General features: G+C 36.0%; 1 protein-coding gene and 1 non-coding gene across 7 annotated transcripts in view; both read left to right on the forward strand.

Annotated features, from left to right (window-relative positions):
- Window positions 1-3,454, forward strand: part of LOC138710481 (golgin subfamily A member 6-like protein 22) — a 187,050-nt gene extending 183,596 nt beyond the window's left edge. For all 6 annotated transcript variants that reach the window (XM_069841406.1, XM_069841405.1, XM_069841408.1 and 3 more), the window contains one exon: window positions 1,056-3,454. In XM_069841406.1, coding sequence (XP_069697507.1) covers window positions 1,056-1,604 — 549 coding nt within the window. In that variant the 3' untranslated portion in view covers window positions 1,605-3,454. The remainder of the gene's footprint in view (window positions 1-1,055) is intronic.
- On the forward strand, window positions 105-176 carry TRNAC-GCA (transfer RNA cysteine (anticodon GCA)). Its single transcript has one exon. It is a non-coding gene; the product is annotated as a tRNA-Cys (tRNA).
- Window positions 3,455-20,387: the final 16,933 nt, after the last annotated feature.

A 20,387-nucleotide genomic window follows, 5' to 3' on the forward strand; every position in this document is an offset into this window, starting at 1 on the left:
ATTATGTGGGCTGCATCTAAAACTTAGTGCAGAGGGCGGCCACTAGAGGGAACCCAAGAGGTAAAACTTAAACTGAGAGATTCGATCCGACACCGGGATGGGAATCCGGTGTGGCTTAGTGGATAAAGCATCAGCACGCAGAGCTGAAAACCCGGGTTCAAATCCCGGTGCCGGAGAGAATTTTTCTCCGTTCCACTCATCTTTCATCTTACGATGACGCAGAATATCTGCATGGAAACATCATATGTACTTCGGTATATTAAAATAAAATATATATGTAATATCAAGCTAGAAAACTCCATAGTAAAGGCTGGCCTTGCATTTAGAAGGTCCCGAGTTTAAATCTAACTGGAGTTTTTAGTTGTTTCCTCGATCATAAAATAATTTAGAATCTGGTTATATGAAGGGTTAATGCCGGATTGGTTCCCATTTTTATTACAAAATTACTGATATTGTTTTGCGTGATCTTAATCCCTACTGATGTATTGACATAATGCTCATTCGTAAGCGTTAACTTAAGAATATAAACGTCACGGTAAAATCAAGATCATTCACGATGGGAACATAAACATAAAAGCAAACATACTTGGTAACCCTGGAAACATAACAACGACGCCATTTCCTCATATTCTGTCATATACTTCAGCGCTCCACGATTGTGTTCTGTTTGCAAATCACGTAAGCATAAGTATGAAAGTTTGAAGTTTGCAAACTTTCATGTTAACGTCTTACGGTAATGTTTATGTCAATGCTTATGTGAATCATTGTGAATGATCCCATTTGGTAGCTTGGGCGCAATCTTCTGTGTTTATGTTACGGTATGTTTAATTTTCATTGTGAATGGACCTATAGTCTCTATATGGCATGGAAGTAAGTCGACTGGCAAATAGATGATAGCAATGAAATTAATAACAACTATGCTCCGCTTCAAACAAGCAGTCAACATCGCGAAATCACCTTGAAGATAAAACTACCATAAAGTCTATAGCAAAAAGAAATCCATAGACTCTAACACTGATTAATGTTATTAATTTCAGTCGTTTCTGGTTTTACAGGAAGATGACTTTGAGTACACAGTGGACCCAGTAAAGAATCGTGGATGTCGCAAATGCTGTCGAGGATTCTGGTTCCGTGCTGGACTCTGGGGTGGAATCAACCTGATCTTAGTTGGAGTCATCACCTTGTTAGTGGGATATCTGACACCACAGCGTGAAATTGTTGTTGGGCATCAAAATAATCTAGAGATATTAGATCGTTCAGCCATTGCTTTTAATCGGCGACTTGAACTGTGCCGCCTTGCTGGGCTTGCTGTCTTCTGTTGTGGTGGCTTAGTTTTACTTCTTACTCTTCTACTTTCCACGTTTTTTCATATTGGAGGGCACAACAACAACAATGGCCACTGCTGTGGAGAAAATGCCTACTATGGCTATGTAACAACTTCTTTGGTAGAACCTTTCATTCCAGGCCACCTTCATTGTTCTACAGTACCTCCTGCCACAGGCATAAAGATACCGATCACCGAACAAATTAAATCAGTCCAGCCATCGTTATGGCCAGATATTGCCACAGTCAAGGATGGCGCTCTTGTGCCTCACATGCCTTGAATACAACAAATGCTACTCAACCAAATTATTTTCTATTATGATATCCTGAACAGAAATACGGAATAATACGTTATTTTTGGATACGTACACAATGATTTTGAAGCTTAAATGAAATTAACAATATAAGTGACTTATATGAATGTTACTTTTTGTTATATATTTACATCGTGTTTAGTATGGAAAGTTTATTTAAGACTTGAATTTGAAAATGTAAATATAGGTATTTGTATTATCATTTTCCTTTCGATGCTCTTAAAAATTAAAGCGGAACTGTGACAACTTTATCAAAAATGATATGACTGAGTGCGAATGGTCTACTTGTCTCAACGTATTGAATACCAGTTCAAAGTAAAGAGGTGTCCAACATATAAACAATATATATTTTACAAGTAAAAAGGGCGGTAAATATGTCAAATTCTCTAGTCTTCCTTGAACATAGTGTTAATGTGAGATGTATACAAAAAATATATTATTCTTGGATTAAGGAAAATTGATAATATGGAGCTGTGTAATTGTATAACAAAATCCTGCATGGATCCAAATTTGGTAGCACAGTGACAGCTTTTCAAATCCTTTGCTTCCATTCTACATACAGTACAGATATCGCAAGTTGGGAAGTTGCCTTGTTCGTGCATGCGCACACAGCGTCTGTTCCCTGCTACTACCTACCTAAACTACAGCCGCTTCAGTGGAAGAATTTCTATTCATTGTGTTCGCAGCATTCGTATAACGAATTAATGTACAATGGCGGGAGGCCAGTCTTTTAGGTAACATGACTGTACACTCACTTCTTCGCGCAGGTTAGCTGTGACTGTGCTACCTCCACTCTAGGGCAACTCTTACATTGAGGGTACTGTACCTATGAAATAATCAATTGTTATTTACCATCCATTTCACTTGCAGTTGTTAATGTTAAGTTATGCTAATGTGATAAGGATGGGTGCCCACTATTCACTATAAAAATGCTCACAGATAGTTACATTGTCATTACAAAAAAAATACAGAGCATTCGAGCCAAGATGTCCACTCACTACCGATGGTCGCACGGCCTCCTCATACTGCATGGGTCGCCCGTCTCCCGCCAAACGGTGACCGTAATTTGCGGCAAAATGAAACTCATAATACTGAAATAAAAGGCTTCCCGTATTGTAGTAATTGCTGGAAATGATGACCTTCAGCATTCAAGCATTCTTGATATCGATTCAGCATATTCCTGGACACTTTCTGTAGTTCAGTTTCACTTATGTTCTGTATTGTACACGGGTTTTGTGCCATTTTAAATTCAACAATTTAGTGGTGTGTTAAACTGAGGTTTTTGACACCCCTACTTCCTGGGCTAATCTGCGCAAAGATTTCTAATCGAAAACCTATTTCATCTAATGTTTCCTCAGTTAAGATCCGTTTATTCACTCGACACTTCTTATTTTCAACCAAGCCTGTCTCGTTAAATTTCTTTATGAGTCTGTATATTGTTTTCTTATTTGACACAGGACCATCGGGGAAACGACGTCTGAATTTACGGCAACACGTTCTCCACAAATATTTCACGAAAATCTTGCATATAAAACCACATTGTTCTATACTGTGCATCACAACACAAACGCGCACAACAGAGACTCACTGAATACTGACTTTTTTACATCCCGCCCGCCAACCAGTTTTCATGTTAGTGGCTCGAACGCTCTATATAATAATCATACATATATACATGTATATTTGTATGTATGAAAACAAACGTATTTATTCATTTTTGGTTTATTAGTCTTTAAACTATTTTTTTTCATTGTGATGTTAATGTTATGTCTCTAATTCTTCAGCCAATATCTTCATTAAATCTTTGTATCCTTCAACATCACTAATTTCTAAGGGATTCTGACACCGTGCATGATCCTAAACATAAAAGCTATATGTAAGATATGACGAAGTATTTTGTATACTCGCACCTTCTAAGTTATGAAACCTCAGCCAAATTATACAGATTCCTTCGTATATGATGCCAAGGGAAGTACTGCCTCCTACAGTGCGACTGACGTGCGCACAGAAGTTCGAGGGAGTTTGTCGGGCGTTGCATGCGTGCAGTTCCCCTTATCTGTTGTGAGCTACTGAAGGACTCATTCGTGCGTAGTGTGGTACAAATTATTTTGTTTTTCTAATTTTATTGTGAGAACACTGAAGGTATTACTCATTAGTGCATAGTGTACTACAAGTTATTGTGTTTTCTATAATTATTATAGTTGTTTGAGAATAGTGTAAGTTATGGCATATTGCAGCGAGTTTTTGTAGTTTTAAGTTATGCAAAAAGTGGAGGAAAATATCCGACAAGTTATTACGAACATTTCACAAGAAGAGACTGTTGAGTAGGCTACTTCAGAAAAATCTTCGAAGATGTCAAAAATGTATTGCAGCAGAAGAAGGACATGAACATCTCTTGTAACACAGGTAAGATGCACTTGTATTCACTATTAAGTTGTTTGAAAACATTTTCCCCGCTGAACACGCTTATACACTACTAGTAGAGTCATTACCGCAAAAACGGCGACTGATTTTGAGGTTATTGTGTGAGGAATAAAACAGAAAATTCTGCCGAGCTTGCGGTATGAGGGATGTGTCATATATGGAGGATCTGTATGTTGAAGTACAAGGTGCGGCACAGGAATCGGACGATTTTCGAATGGAAATAACTCAATAGTTATGTCTACTACAACAAATCTATTATTCCCATTTTGTTAACATAAATTTAGAGTGTCTTGAAAATTATGTCCTTCAAATGGTGTCCGTCTCTTTCTATCCATTCTTCAAGTCTCTCCCTGAAGTTGCGTGTCGCTCTTTTCAACATTTCACCATCAATGTTGGCGATTTCCTGGGCAATGGCAATCTTCAGGTCATCAGTTGTTTGGGGCCTGTTTACGTACACTTTGGACTTCAGGTACCCCACAGAAAGTAGTCGCAGATGATAAGGTCAGGCGAGCGGGGAGGCCAGGGAATGTCGCCACGCCGAGAAATAATGTGCCCTGGAAACATGCAGCGCAGAACTGTCATTGAATTTTCAGCCGTATGAGCCGTGACACCATCTTGCTGAAACTATACAATTTGTCTATCAATCCCACGTATACGCCTACGCAGTTCTGGTTGAAGGAATTTCCTCAGCATGTCGACGTAGCGTTCACTATTCACTGTCACAGTGTTCCCGTTCTCCAAAAAAAAAAAAAAAAAAAAAAAATACGGGTCTATGACGCAGTATCTAGACACAGCACACCAAACTATAATCTTTGTACAATGAAGCGGACGCTCGTGTAGTTCGTTAGGATTTTTGGGGCCCAGTATCTAAAGTTCTGCTTATTAAAATAACCAAAAATGGAAATGTGCCTCGTCACTCATGAACATAACAACTTCGTCAGCCAAAATTTCCACCATTCTCTTGGCGAATGTCCTGCGTTGGACATAGTCTCCTTCATTCAATTGCTGAACAATCATAAGTTTATATGGATGAAACTTAAGATCTGAATGCAATATTCGGCGCACAGAACGTTTTGAAAGTCGCAGTGCTATAGCCTGCCTTCTAGGTGATCGATGTGGACTCCTTGTAACAGCCACTCTTACTCGCTCAATATTATCTGGCGTTCGTAACTTCGAAAGTGTCCTGGTGGTTTCTTCTTGCAAGCTGATACTGATAATCGAAAGTTTTGTGCTCATCTCAATATGGTATTGCGAGCAGGAACGGCTCCGTGGCGGCCAACATTAAATTGGAGACGAAAGGCATGCTGGGTTTTCACAACTGAATCACCATTCTTGAAAAAATGTCTCGATAACGAAAGCAAGATTCTCCTTGCTCCATACTTCCATGATTACACAAAATGGCATCAAAAATTCTAACAAACGATGGTCGATCGATATCCATAACCCCTCATGTTGCTCAGTAAACGGCTTTCTAAAATGGTCTTATTCCTTTACCGCACTTTGTATATACCAATATGATCAATAATAACAATCATTTCCCATTCATTAATTGCATCCTAAACAAAATATTAATGGTTTATACAACAAAACTTTGTCCTTGATCTCACACTGAAAAAAATGACTTTCATAAAATATTTGTAATCTAATTATATTATTATGTCTTTTTTCAATGTACCATCTTTCCTAAAATAATAGCCACATTTTTAACTTTTTGCTCGCATCTAAGAGAAGTTTCTGCATATCAGTAACTACAAAATTACCGACGAAGGCGGCTCAGTGGTAAAACATTGGACTTACATCCTGGCGGTTATGGCCAGGATGATCCTGGTCATTCTCATCGGAGTTTATAGTTAGGCCTATCTAGTTTTTAAGAATGTAAATGTCGCATTGGTTCCTAATTTCACAACCTATTGATAATGTTTCTTAACGTATTAATCCATAATATTGTACACGTGAAAATGTCTGCAGATATGTCTACAGTACTAGATAACATAGTGGTTCGCAGACATATCGATAGATGTCAACACTCTAATGCACCAACAACAATGTCGAAAGTCGCGCAATTATCTTACAATAAAATTAAATCAACTCTAAACAAAACCAATTTTTAAAAAGCTACAAAATTGTACAGTATATTAAGTACATTTTTATTCTTCTCATAACTAGAGGCCAGTGGTCACCAACGCAGTGGAAACATGTTAATTGAATACGGAGTATAGCCCAAAGGCACGCTACAGGGTTAGTAGGCTACATTCAGTTTCTGATTAATACATTGAAGTAAGAGAATACCATTGGTGGCTTAGTTGCATTCTCAGTGCATTTCTTTATGCTATCCAATTCTTGGACAGACACTTCAAAGATGTAACTATAGCTATTAAACTTCTCGAATCATCAAAGAAGACTCTAAATTACTCTCCAATTAGTGGAACACTTCCAGCCAAAAGTTGAAGAGCAAGCTGTGTTTGCTATTGAAAATGTTAAGGCCATATTGTCCAGTGTTCTCAAGAAAAATCTCGGGTACCGGTATTCTGTAATTTATGGTTTAAGGGATATTTTCAATGAGTTTTAACAGGCAGAAGAGTTGTGACAATGTAGATAGCCTGTCTCTGATATTCCAAATTTTCATTTTCCACCAAACATTGTCTGATAAAGAGAGAAGAAGTCATTTTTAATTTGAAACACTAAAAATGTATACTACATCTTTTCCAGTTGTATTTCAGAAAATATCAATTGTTTTTTAGAAATTATCAAATGTATTTCAGATTAGTCAATTTCATTTAAAAAATTATCAATTGTATTTCAGATTTGTCAATTCAGTTTCAGATAATATCAATTGTATTTCAGCTTTTTCAATTGTATTTCAGATGGTATCAAATGTATTTCAGATTTGTCAATTGTATTTCAGATGGTATCAAATGTATTTCAGATTTGTAAATAATTGTATTTCAGATGGTATCAAATGTATTTCAGAAAATAAGGAATGTATTTAAGATTACATAGTCACTTTTATTTCACAAAATAACAAATATAGGCCTACTTGAGATTTTAACATATATTAAAAAAAATGGAAAATTGATTTTAAAAATCCTCAACTTTATTGCATTTTAGCGTCCGACAGGCATATTCTCCATAACTACAGCTACAGCTTGATGAATTGTACTGTGTTGTACTGCATGAACACAATCACCACCAACAATATTATGTGTGTTGCTTCATCAATTTTACTCTCTACTGTACAATAGATAAATTACCCTACAACATTAGGAGCTATGACGTCAGGAATTCCAAGATGGGTTTTACGTAGTCTTCACTTTACACCAAATGATCTCGATTAGATTTAACATCGGAGAATAAGGTGCCAACCGTAACTTCTGAAATACAAATGATAGTTTCTGAAATACAATTGACCAATCTGAAATACATTTGATGTTTTCTGAAATACAATTGATACTATCTGAAATTGAATTGACTAATCTGAAATACAAATAATAAATCTGAAATACAATTGATATTTTCTGAAATACAACTGGAAAAGGTGTAGTTATTTATTATGATGCCTTTCATCTGACAATATTATTTACTTTATTGTAAAAGCATCGAAAACGTATTTTTTTTATTTCTCTTCAAAATTCTTCCTAATCAATTAATTACTTAGCTTTAGATGCTTCGTTACTTAAGCATTAAATACGTGTGTGTTAAGTAATTAATAGTTGTCCTTTTCGCATTTGTGTCTGTTGTTTTTTGTTTTTAGTACTCCTGGTGGTGTGGAAGAGAAGGTATGATGGCCATATTCACTAGAATAAATAAATAAACAAACAAATAAAAAAAATAATGTATAATTTGGTTTTCATCTCATTTACATTTCCATAGTTTCCTAATTCTTTTATAGGCCTACTTAAGTTTTCGGGATGTTATATAATTTTCTTGGAGTTTTTTTATTCATTGTGGATTCTTATTCGTTGTAATAATCTATTCCATATAATGCTGTAAGTAACTAGCTTAAAGCACCCGGCGTTGCCCGGGTTTTCCTTCATACTTCTATTTTTAATTGTAGTCATTGTTTGATTTTTCGGATATGTCGGCAAACTCGAGAAAACCAAAACGAATTGTCTTTGCTAAGCTTTCCTCGTCCCTAAAGATGAATCTTTACATAGCATCACTTACATGAATTAATGGACTTCTCAGGCCAAAATGCCTGCCGGAGTTAACTCAATTTAAAACAGCTAAGATCAGGCACCGAGAAGAAAACGTTTCATCACGTGCCATACATCCCTCGGTCCCTATACACCCGCATAGCATTGACTCAATGTTCTACATTGTTCTGAAGTTGTGCTGACACACATTCCATGTAATTTCATGACCATGTGTGCTTTCACTTGACCTTCACACACACACACACACACACACACACACACACATATATATATATATATATATATATATATATATATATATATATATATATATATATATATATATATATATATATATATATATATATATATATTCAACTGTCCGAAGGCAGGCTTGAACCTCATAAGTGACACCAATAAGGTATCACTCATGAGGCAACTAAGCAGAGAGATAATGGGGCAGGGTGGCCAGTTCTTTTCCCCTTCCATTACATAAATCGCTGACTAGTAAGTACTGGTAACATATTACACCAATCAGACTTGAGATGTATACAAACAATTGTTTCTTCCTCTGACACATATCGTCAAGTGAGAACCTCAATCTGAGGATATAGGCCTATATATGAAATATCAATCCAGTATTTAGGCCTACTTGATTCTCAAAATTGTGGTTGCACATTCCATAGGCACTCGTGCGTGCAATAATCTTCAATAAATTTACTCTATTTGCCGCCATTTTCGGTTTAAAAGGTCCAACATTACCGAACAAAACAATGTTCTATTTATTCACGGCCACCTACAACAATCAGTTGAAAGAAATAACGCACAAGATACCGATGGGTAGCTTATTGCTCCATCCTCTATCATTTTTAACGGACAATGACATGCACCATGCTTGCGTTTCATGAACTACGCATTGCTTTCATGCGTAAAAAGTTGAACAGTGTAGATGCACCTTACTTGTGTAAAAGTCACCAGACACTGGGCTTTACTCATAAGTATAAATAATAGATTCCTTATCAATACATTCTTAAGTTAAACGTTCAGTAACAAACTATTATGAAAATATTAGTAACCGTAATACATTCAGTGGTGTCAACTTATTACATGCCATTAAACCGTGATTTGATATCACTATTTTTGTAAGTGCCGAGTTAGGATTGCTATAGGCTACGTTCCACATTTTCTGAGATTGTTTCAAATATGTAATTTGTTCCAGCACCACAAGAAGAGCCCGCGGGAATGGAAATGTCTCGGATTTTGATGGAAGATGGAACTAATGAAACAGTTTTAAAAATTACTGCAAGACTGTAAAAAAACGTGTTTAAATTTGCCCGGTTAATTTAGCGCCCGTACATCACCAGAAATGAGCGAGATTATTACTCTTATTGTCCTTACTGCCGCGCCAGGTGGAACTCGGCAACGTAACTCATACATACCCTCATATCTCTCTTTCTCTCCTCCCTCTCACGTTCCCTCTCTCACTCTTCCTGTCATCTCCTCCTATCTCCCCCTTTCCCCTTTTTTCCTGCTCTTCTATCTTTCGCCCTTCTCACTCTTTCTCAACCCTGTCACTCACTTTCCTCTCTCTTTCCATATCTCTCCCTTTCAATTCCTCCTTCCCTTCCTGTCTCTCGTTCCTTCGTCTCTTCTTTTAATCTCTTTAATCTCAGGCTTAAATTCCTGCATTGTCAGTTTAAAATTTTAGTTTAGTTGCGTGAAAAAATTGAAGGTGAAACATGACAGCCATAGCACTTATCTCTGTGCTTGAATCATCCATAAAAGTTTATATATAGGAAAACTGAACAAATATAGAATTGCTGCTATATACTCGTACTTTACAAGAGGAGAGAAAGTAGCAGAATTAAATTTCCCGCGACAATGTGATGTATTTTCTGACATCATGAAATGCCATTCTCAAGAGAATATGAAGTCCATCTCCTAACCAATCACCGCAACTGGCCCATATTTATGCCTGGTCAACATGACCAGAGTCAAGGGGTGAAAATTCGTAGCGGTAAAAGTTTTTAGAGAAAAAAATTGAACTGAATATAAATTTTCAATATTTTTCTACTTCGCAGTTGCCTACTTTAGATAATAACATATGTTACATTGTTGTTACATGCCATTTTTTTTGTAAGTGTTTGACTGCTACATGTTTAAGATTTGCATAAGCTAGTTGGTGGGGGCGCAAAAATTTTTAGGGTCCTGAATCCGGGGCTGGTGGTAACATCTAGGCCTATGTGTTTATGTTGCTCAAAATACTTATCTCGATCAATTTGTAGTTTCGAATTATCACAAATAATTGTGAAACATGACTTGGTTTCTGCCCGAAAAAAGGAATTCGAGTTGAAGCAAAACCGTGAAAACAAGAGACATATTCATGGCTAAGATATTTTTCAGAATGATGTCTTTGGAGTAGTACTCTAAGAAAAGGTCATTTCGGTGGCTTATTATTGTACGCACAAAATTGGGTAGGCTACATATTACTTACTTACTTCCTTACAAATGGCTTTTTAAGGAACCCGGAGGTTCATTGCCATCCTCATATATGCTCACCATTGGTCCCTATCCTGTGCAAGATTAATCCAGTGTCTATCATCATATCCCACCTCCCTCAAATCCATTTTAATGTTATCCTCCCATCTACATCTTGGCTTCCCCAAAGGTCTTTTTCCCTCTGGCCTCCCAACTAACACTCTATAAGCGTACGTTTCACATGCCCTGCCCATCTCAAACGTCTGGATTTAATGTTCCTAATTATGTCAGGTGAAGAATACAATGCGTGCAGTTCTGCGTTGTATAACTTTCTCCATTTTCCTGTAACTTCATCCCTCTTAGTCCCAAATATTTTCCTAAGAACCTTATTTTCAAACACTCTTAATCTCTGTTCCTCTCTCAAAGTGAGAGTCCAAGTTTCACAGCCATACAGAGCAACCGGTAATATAACTGTTTTATAAATTCTAACTTTCAGATCTTTTGACAGCAGACTAGATGACAAAAGCTTCTCAACCGAATAATAACACGCATTTCCCATATTTATTCTGCGTTACATATTATGAAAAAAAAAAAAGTTTCAGGAGAGAATAGTGTGAACGTTTCCGTGTGTAGCAGAATTTGTCTTCGCTTTTTCCAGCACCAGTACCTTGTGGGCGCACATGTTTTCCATTGTGAACGGAAAAAACTAACAGTTTGGTCACTGACACGATGGGAGTGACTGTATTATTAAAAATTAATTTTCTCGAATGTCATGTGCTCAGTTTTCCACAGATTACTGAAAAAAAAAAATGTTTCAAGAAATACACAGTTGCAATATATATTCTTACCGCATGATCAAAGTTGAAGTTGATCGGCTATGAACATCTTAATAATGTGAGTTTGTTTGTTTATTTATTTTAATGATATAATTTTCTTTCCTTATATTTTATATACCTACACGATTTCTAAACTACATTGTATGTGGCACCGGTTTACTCAATGTGAAACACGGGCTTGAATACAAGTTTTATTACTGATAGTTTACTATTTTTCTTTTCCAAAATAATATAAATTTAGGAAATATATGTCAAGAAGAGCAATAGATTTCTCCCCCCTGGTACAGACGTGCATTCACAATGCTCTCAAGGTCATTTGGGTTACTTTCTCATCTTCCTCCCCTTGAACTTGTTTCTGGTTTTCACCTGGAAAATAACAATCCTATGCTGAGTAAGCATCTGACTGTCCGTCAATTCAATATTTTACATAGAAATATTACACTCCTATAGATATGTTACGATTATTAATTTCAGAAGAAAAATTCTGTGGTGGGCGGTAAAAGGGCGTAAGTCAGAAATTGTTAGTTTTGAGTTATGACCTCCATGTGAATATACAAAATGTACTTCTTCAGATGGTATATAGGGTATCCTCTTCCATAAAGATGTAGCAGCTATGGCCAAACGGAGCACAAGTAGAACTCTTCGAACTCCGGTTCAACTCTTGGAAACCATGCCCCCGCGGGTTGATTGACAAGTTTACCGTACTCAGTGCTGTGTGCCTAGTAGCGTCTCGTAGGAGGACAAGTAATATTTAATAGTGGAAACGTAACATTTTGACATATTAAATTATTCTTAATATAGGCCTATGTCCCATCACCCCATCGACGAATATTACACATTAGGCCTATGTGTTTTAAAACAATTGAAAATAAACTAGATATAAAAGGAAGAAATAAACAAAGATACTTCCATACGGCTTTTTAGCTTCAGCAATCTCCCAAGCAATCGCTTGGCTTGCCTGGATAATAGGTATCTTTTTTTTTTTTTTTTTGCGAAATCTTCTTAGAATGGGAATGTTTGTTATGTTCGATTATATTTGCAGTTATAGCCTAAGTTATCCGTCTACAAAATGACACTTCCACCAAAAGTATACACCTATGTACTAATTTTTTTGGCTTATACATATACAGTAGAAGCTCTTAAGTTCGACATCCTATAATTCGACTGCTTACGTAGGAGAATTAGACACGCCCCTATACGGGCACTAAGAAATGGGTTTGCCATTTGAATGGGAATTGGTTCTGTGTCTTGTAGTGATACTTTTGTTAAAGGAAAACAGAATATTTTATTGATTAGGACATCCATATTGATCACTGATTTTAAATTAATGAACTCTTCTTTTTCTATTTGAGAATTGTCCCGTTTGTGAGACGGAACTGTCGAAACCCACTGTGGTACTAGAAGTGCGTACACAAGTCTCGGGGCGGGCAGGAAATGCAAGTACAGTACTGTATTCGTTGATAGATAACCAATAAGAATTTGTATTCATTTTACCTGCCATACCCACTACCCTCATTGTACTGAACTTTCAATTCTGTTTTGTCGAACTTAGGAAAGTCCACTATATAAACAACTTTGTAAATTAAAATACCCGAATCTACTGTAGTTTCGTTATGAAAACTGCATCAATGTTTGGCTCCACCTACATATGTCAACATATGTTTTCGCAGATAAAACTGGCTAAATCAAAATCGAGATCCAGACTTACAGATGAGAATTTGAAAGATCAGCTCACAATAAAATTGCAGTGACTGATATTATTCTCGATTTCAGGCAAATACACCTGTGGGATGACGATGAGTGATTTGATAAATTTGAAGAATTTATTTTCTAGTAGTCTAGTAGAACAGTATTTTGAATTTGTTTCGTATATTGTTATTTATTTATTTATTTATTTATTTATTTATTTATTTATTTATTTATTTATTTATTTATTTATTTATTTATTTATTTATTTATTTATTTTAAGTTATAGTTTAAAATGCATATGTTACATGGTATATATTATTTTTGAGTCCACCGAATATAGATTGGAATGAATACGGTAATTATTTAACTTACCCTGTTGCAATATACACTCTTACCGATCTCCTGTAGCTTGAATTTCTGTAAGTCCACTTCTAGCAGCGCCTGGTTCACAGGACTAGGGAAAGAATGTTTATTTTGCACCTAATTTACCCCTTTAGCTTTGCTCTAAACTATTTATAACACGTCATGATGTATAAACAGACAGAAAGAATGATATACAAACAAATCAAAGGAAAAACAGAGCGAAGTCTTGCATACATAATCCTTTTCTACTACTCCACCACGTTACCCCTAGACTGTGGGTTCCGAAGTAACAGTTAAGTGTTCTGAAGAGTCATTTGAAATATTGACAAATTATTGGAACTCACCCGCTTCATAAAACATTCGTTCACTTGTGCAACTAAGCTCTCACGAAAGCATACGAAATTTTTCGAAGGGGGTTTGGCCTATGGCTGCCGATCATTATTTGTGTCTGAGATGATACCTTTGGTTTGCATTAGCTATCACTGGTTACATTCAAATGCTGCTAGATGGCCATACGCCATGATACTCATGATACGTCACCATGCTTGGCGAGTTATCCAAACTCGATGAAAGGTGTAACTACAAAACTGAACACAATTGATGTAGAGCAGCGGTGACACGAACGGCAGTGATTACACGCGAGAGACAGAGTAAGAAGTAAGGAGACGAGGGAGAGGTACATAGTATGAAAACTACAACCAGTGGTGGTTCGTGCACTAAATCGCAAGCTTAGCTGTATCATTAATGTCACTACTGTCATCAAGAGCCAATAAAAATTATATACCATTTTTAATATTCCTCAATGAACACAATCAGAAATTTCCTGACTTCTCTTCTGGATATTTAGTCGAGAAAGCGCAGTTTTTCAAAATTAATTAACAACTTTCATTGGACAAATTATTAAAGCCACCTTTATCATTACGCTTTTATAAAACTCTTCTTCGTTGGAATGCTTAAGAGAACGAGCTATTTCTTTCGCCACTAGATAGCTGGCTTCCTTACATTTTATTTATGTCATCTTTCTCTTCATGACGATGATTTATGACTGATTTCAGTTCTTGGAGTTTAATAGCTCGTTTCATTACTACACCAGCACATAATATTCAATCAGTTCCTCTATATTAATATTATTATTATTATTATTATTATTATTATTATTATTATTATTACTACTACTACTACTACTGCTACTACTAGTACTACTACTGCTACTACTAGTACTACTACTACTACTACTACTACTGGTAATGCTATCAATATTGTTATTAGTATTACCATTATTATTATTGCCAATCAATAACTAGTAAATAACTGATAATAGTTATCAAAAGAGTTTAAAAAAAATTAAAATGGAGATATAGCGTAGTAATTATTTTATCCTTCAAGGGAAGATGTACGCCTAAATTCAGGCACGTATATAAGAATTATGGTAACACTTACTGATAATCATAATAATAATAATAATAATAATAATAATAATAATAATAATAATAATACCTGTTATGCCTGTGTATTCAGCTTAATGCCCTGTAATGTCGCTTTTATATACTACTACTAATTGAACCGTGGAGCAAAGCAACATATTACATTTTCTCCGACAGAACAGCGAATAAATTCCTCTTCTCATTCTGTACAAAACCTTCTGTTCCTGCTCGTAGAGACAGAGAGTTTGTAGAGCGACATGGTACCGACACTGCTTACCTTCAGTACGTGAGCGAGACAGAGAGCAATGTACAGGAAACTTCCCTTACCAGTGTGAATGTATTTGATTACACGATGTAATGACGATACCCAGTTTGGTCACCGCTGATGTACAGCGTCAGATTTGTAGCCCATCATAATGGTATTTGTTCTCATTTCAAACTTCGCTTTTGCTCTACTGGAAACTTGCAATTTATGACTTACGCCCTTTTTACCGCACACCGTAGAATTATCTCCAGTAGTTGATTATGAGTGAACATTTATTTACCTCATTTCAATACTTTCTATAAATTGAGAGCTAGCTACATCTCATTTCAGTTTCTTAAAGCCTCCTTACCCTCTTCTGAAAATTCCGAAAAGTTCCAGAGGTTGAATATGAAACGTTCCGTATTCTCTTCCTTTAATGCATAATACACTGACAGAACAATAAAAGTTGAATGTGAACTTTGTGAAATTACATAAAATTATGTATAGGCCTCTTTAGAAATGATAATGAAATGTAAGAAGGTTAATTATTCTAACATGTAGCCCTGTTCACATTTATTTTTATCACTGACTATGTTTCTTTACGCTCAATGGCGATTGTGAGACTTTAAATTTGAAACCATTTCTTACCAATACTCAAGCCTTCTCTTCATCTCTCTTATCAATTAGCGCGACAGTGCTTCTTTCTTTTCTTCTTCATCCCATTATGTTGTTAGGCGTCGGGTTCGCCTCTTTCCATCCAGTTCCTCCAGCATCTCTTGTCTTTATACATTCTCTTCATTTCCACCTTCAACATTATAAAAGATTGTCCATAATTTTGAGAGAACATCATTCGTACCATGTCACATCATTACCATATTCTTGTACGTACAACTAAAGCAGTGGTTTTCAAACTGGGTTCCGCGAAGGTATGTCAGAGTTTCCATCAGACGATTAAATGTTATTGATTATTATAGATTCATGTAAAAAATTCATAAATAAAATAATGTAACTTACTTACGTACTTACAAATGGCTTTTAAGGAACCCGCAGGTTCATTGTGGCTCACATAAGCCCGCCATCGGTCCCTATCTTGTGCAGGATTAATCCAGTCTCTATCATCATATTCCACCTCCCTCAAATCCATTTTAATATTATCCTCCCATCTACGTCTCGGTCTCCCTAAAGGTCTTTTTTCCTCCGGCCTCCCAACTAACACTCTATATGTATACGTGCTACATGCCCTGCCCATCTCAAACATCTGGCTTTAATGTTCCTATGTCAGGTGAATAATACAATGCGTGCAGTTCTGCGTTGTGTAACTTTCTCCATTCTCCCGTAACTTCATTCCTTTTAGCCCCAAATATTTTCCTAAGAACTTTATTCTCAAACATCAGGCCTCCTCACACATAACAAAATTAAACACACGTACGCAATTCAACTAATAGCACTTAACGACTATCTAGCGACGACTGCTATCAGAACCGACCAGAACGCAGTCTATATGACAACTAGTGCGTATATGCCCCTTCACTTATCCATGCGCTTTCTTGCTCAGAATAAATATGGGAAATGCGTGTCATTATTCTGTTGAGAAGTTTTTATCGTCCAATCTGCTCTCAAAAAATCTGGAACTTAGAATTTATAAAACAATTATATTACCGGTTCTTCTGTATAGTTGTGAAACTTGGACTCTCACTTTGAGAGAGGAACAAAAATTAAGGGTGTATGAGAATAAGGAAAATATTTGGGGCTAAGAGGGATGAACTTACAGGAGAATGGACAAAGTTACACAACGCAGAACGGCATGAATTTTATTCTGCACCTGACATAATTAGGCATATTAAAGCTAGACGTTTGAGACGGGCAGGGCGTGTAGCACGTATGGGCGAATCCAGAAATGCATATAGAGTGTTAGTTGGGAGGCCGGTAGGGAATTAGACCTTTGGAGAGGCCGAGAGTAGATGGGAGGATAATATTGAAATGGATTTGAGGGAGGTGGGATATGATGGTAGGGACTGGATTAATCTTGCTCAGGATAAGGCTCGATGGCGAGCTTATGTGAGGGCGGCAATGAACCTCCGGATTCCTTAAAAGCCATAAGTATATAGGTATATACTGCTAGTTTCTTATTTTTAAGTCACAAATAGGACTGATATCATGGTTTATTTTATTTAGCCTATTTTTTTATGGTCGAGTTTACCCAACTTTATAACACATTTCCAATTTCAACACATAGACATAGTTTTAACTTCTTTTCATAATTCTACGATACGTAATTCACATGTACATAGTGTTAATATAACGTAGGTGCGAAGAAACTAAAATTTTATTGATGAAGCTATTTTAATTTCAATTTACAAGAAAAATGCACTTTTATTTACAGTAGGTAACCACTAATATAGTAATGAGTAACGCCTGGTTTCATTTAAGCAAAGTCATTATTAAATAGCTCTATTTTTATTTCCCAAGCGTTTATAATAGTGGAATATTTTAACATTAAAATTACAGTTCTCATGTGATTCTACTATAGGTATACAAGATAAAAGAGAAATTATGTCATCGATACTGCGCAGAACGTAGTGGTGAGGATCAGTTGTGTTCTTGAGCCGCTCCTTAACAGATCGTTTACCAAAAAGTAGTTTTTATAAATAGTGTACTCTGTAATTATATTTATAAATTATTATTATTTTGTAATAATTTATGTCCTTCTATTTGTTTAAAATTTCCGTTTAATTCCTTTTGAAACCTAAGTTATGAAAATGTATTATCTCCTTACTTAATAAATTCCTTATTTGTAATTGAATCTCAGTTAAGGTGTAAGAATCGACAATAAGTCTAATTTTGCTGGCAGACCATTGAAAAGCGATGCTAGGAAATTATTTATAATGTTGCGATATATATGCAAGAATAAAAGAGTTTAAAATATATTATTCGACTGACACCTCTTCTCACATGAGCTCCCGTGAATGCAGTGTAACCCGGCCTTCTGACTTGTTCGTCTGCTGATGCCACTCCGCCCCCTAACGTCATGTGGGTATATTAAATTTCCAAGATTATTTTGTAACTTGTATACCTATAGGTTCTTACTGGAAACATCCGCGGCTAAGGAGAAAAACTGCTTACAGTTCTGTAAACTTTTTAAATTTTGCACACTCGTTGGTGCTATATTATTATTATTATTATTATTATTATTATTATTATTATTATTATTATTATTATTAGTAGTAGTAGTAGTAGTAGTAGTAGTAGTAGTAGTAGTAGTAATAGTTCTACTACTACTACTACTACTATCTGTTCTGCTTTTGTTCTTCCTCAACATAACTTCAATGCTGTCGCTATATCACTAAAAACAAAATATATTAGTTCTGTGAAACAATCGAAGCTGTTGTAGATTAAATAATAATTATGTTTTAAGTCGTAAGTAACAGAAACTTAACTCAGCAGCAGTAACGCATTTCTCTTCTGATGTATCTGTACTCCCTTTAAAAGGACTTAATCATTTTTGTGCTGTTATCAATCTGTCAAGTTCTTTGTAGTACGACTTTTATGAAAAACCGTTCACAATTAATGCTGTTTCACACTTCTCTTTACTCCACGGCCAATGGAAAACTCCCGGTTACAAATCACACATTGGGCTCTAAAAGAGTAGTTTTTCCCACTTATCAAAATACATACATAATCTGTATTCTCTTTGTTTTACGAGGAGGAGGAGAATCACTCATTTTTATCTCAACACGTTCGCCTCTAACAAAAACTACACACTACACAACTCGAAACATAACCACTAATGAATACGGATCGGGAAGCTATGTGGTGCGTGGAAGACAGAACAACATTGTCACGTCATACTAAAATTCATATTGATTCAATCGTTCTGAAATTTGGTACCGGTATATTATAATCTTGCCATTCTCTATTAGTTTTCAACGAGTTACTGTCATTGAAAAATGTTGTTAAATATATTTTTTTATACTTTTCTTTGCTTAATGTACCAGTATTTATATTATTGCCATGCAACTGCATATGATTTATTTTGCTTTCTCTGTGTCCTACATACAGTTATAAGCAAATAACAATGGAATACGGTATGATATATTCAGAATTTGCATAGATATGCACAAAGAGAAGCAATCATACGCTTGATTAAAAACGTAACCATTTTCTAAGTTCATTGTAAGTCCACCGCAGTGGAGCAACAATTAGATGCCTGACTGTGAAACCTTCAGGTTTAAATCCTGTTAAGGACAAGTTATTGGTTGAGTTTTTCCGAGGTTTTTTCCCTCAACCTCTTTAGCCGTTCGACCTCGGACTCATTCCGCCTTCATTAATTTCAACTTCGTCTTCATTAGTTTCACGTCAACCAGGAAATCCCGCAGACGTGGTGCCGTGATTCGCCTATTAGATATCATCTGAGTTGCGTAGATCGAAGGGAGGCGTAGGAGCTTTCACAGCTGACTACAGTAGACCAGTCTGTGTAGCTCCCTCGGACAGATGGCTCTATGGTGAATCAGGATATATTTACGATACTGCGATCTTCAAGTCATTATAGGATGCAGAAGGACGTAGTACGCGATTTACGAACAGATGCCATCGATCTGAGGAGGCTTCGGTATATCCACAAGGAAACTCCGTCAGACCTGGATGCCGTAGCTGAATCGATAAGATGGCACCAAGCAGTGAATCATGTACTCACAGGAATGTTGTCCTAAGGACTGCAACAATCATCCCACAATAAGGAGGTCGGCAAAATTAGCCTTAGGCTGCGGTGCAAGTCTTCGGACTCTCCTCAGAAAGAAAAAAAAATGTTCATTTTAAGTAGAATAACAAGTTACTCAATGTTTATAGCTTTTAAGTTTTCAATTTACCGGCAATAAAAAAATGAAAGAAGCTATTGAAGAGACAGGAATATCATCCACATTATACAAGTTTCTTTTTATTTCATTCATTGCCACTGAATGGTAAAATTGTTCTTATTGTAGGCTTAGATATTTTGTTAATTTTAGTTCCCAATCAATATTGAGCAAGTATTACTGTCTCTTGAATTGAGTCTGAGACTTTATTTTTTAAGAAAATACACAAAGTATAAATTTGCATAAAACATTTATGAATCGCTGTGTAATAGTTACTTACTTACAAATGGCTTTTAAGGAACCCGAAGG

This window comes from Periplaneta americana, chromosome 12 (assembly GCF_040183065.1).
Source record: "Periplaneta americana isolate PAMFEO1 chromosome 12, P.americana_PAMFEO1_priV1, whole genome shotgun sequence".
NCBI lineage: Eukaryota > Metazoa > Arthropoda > Insecta > Blattodea > Blattidae > Periplaneta > Periplaneta americana.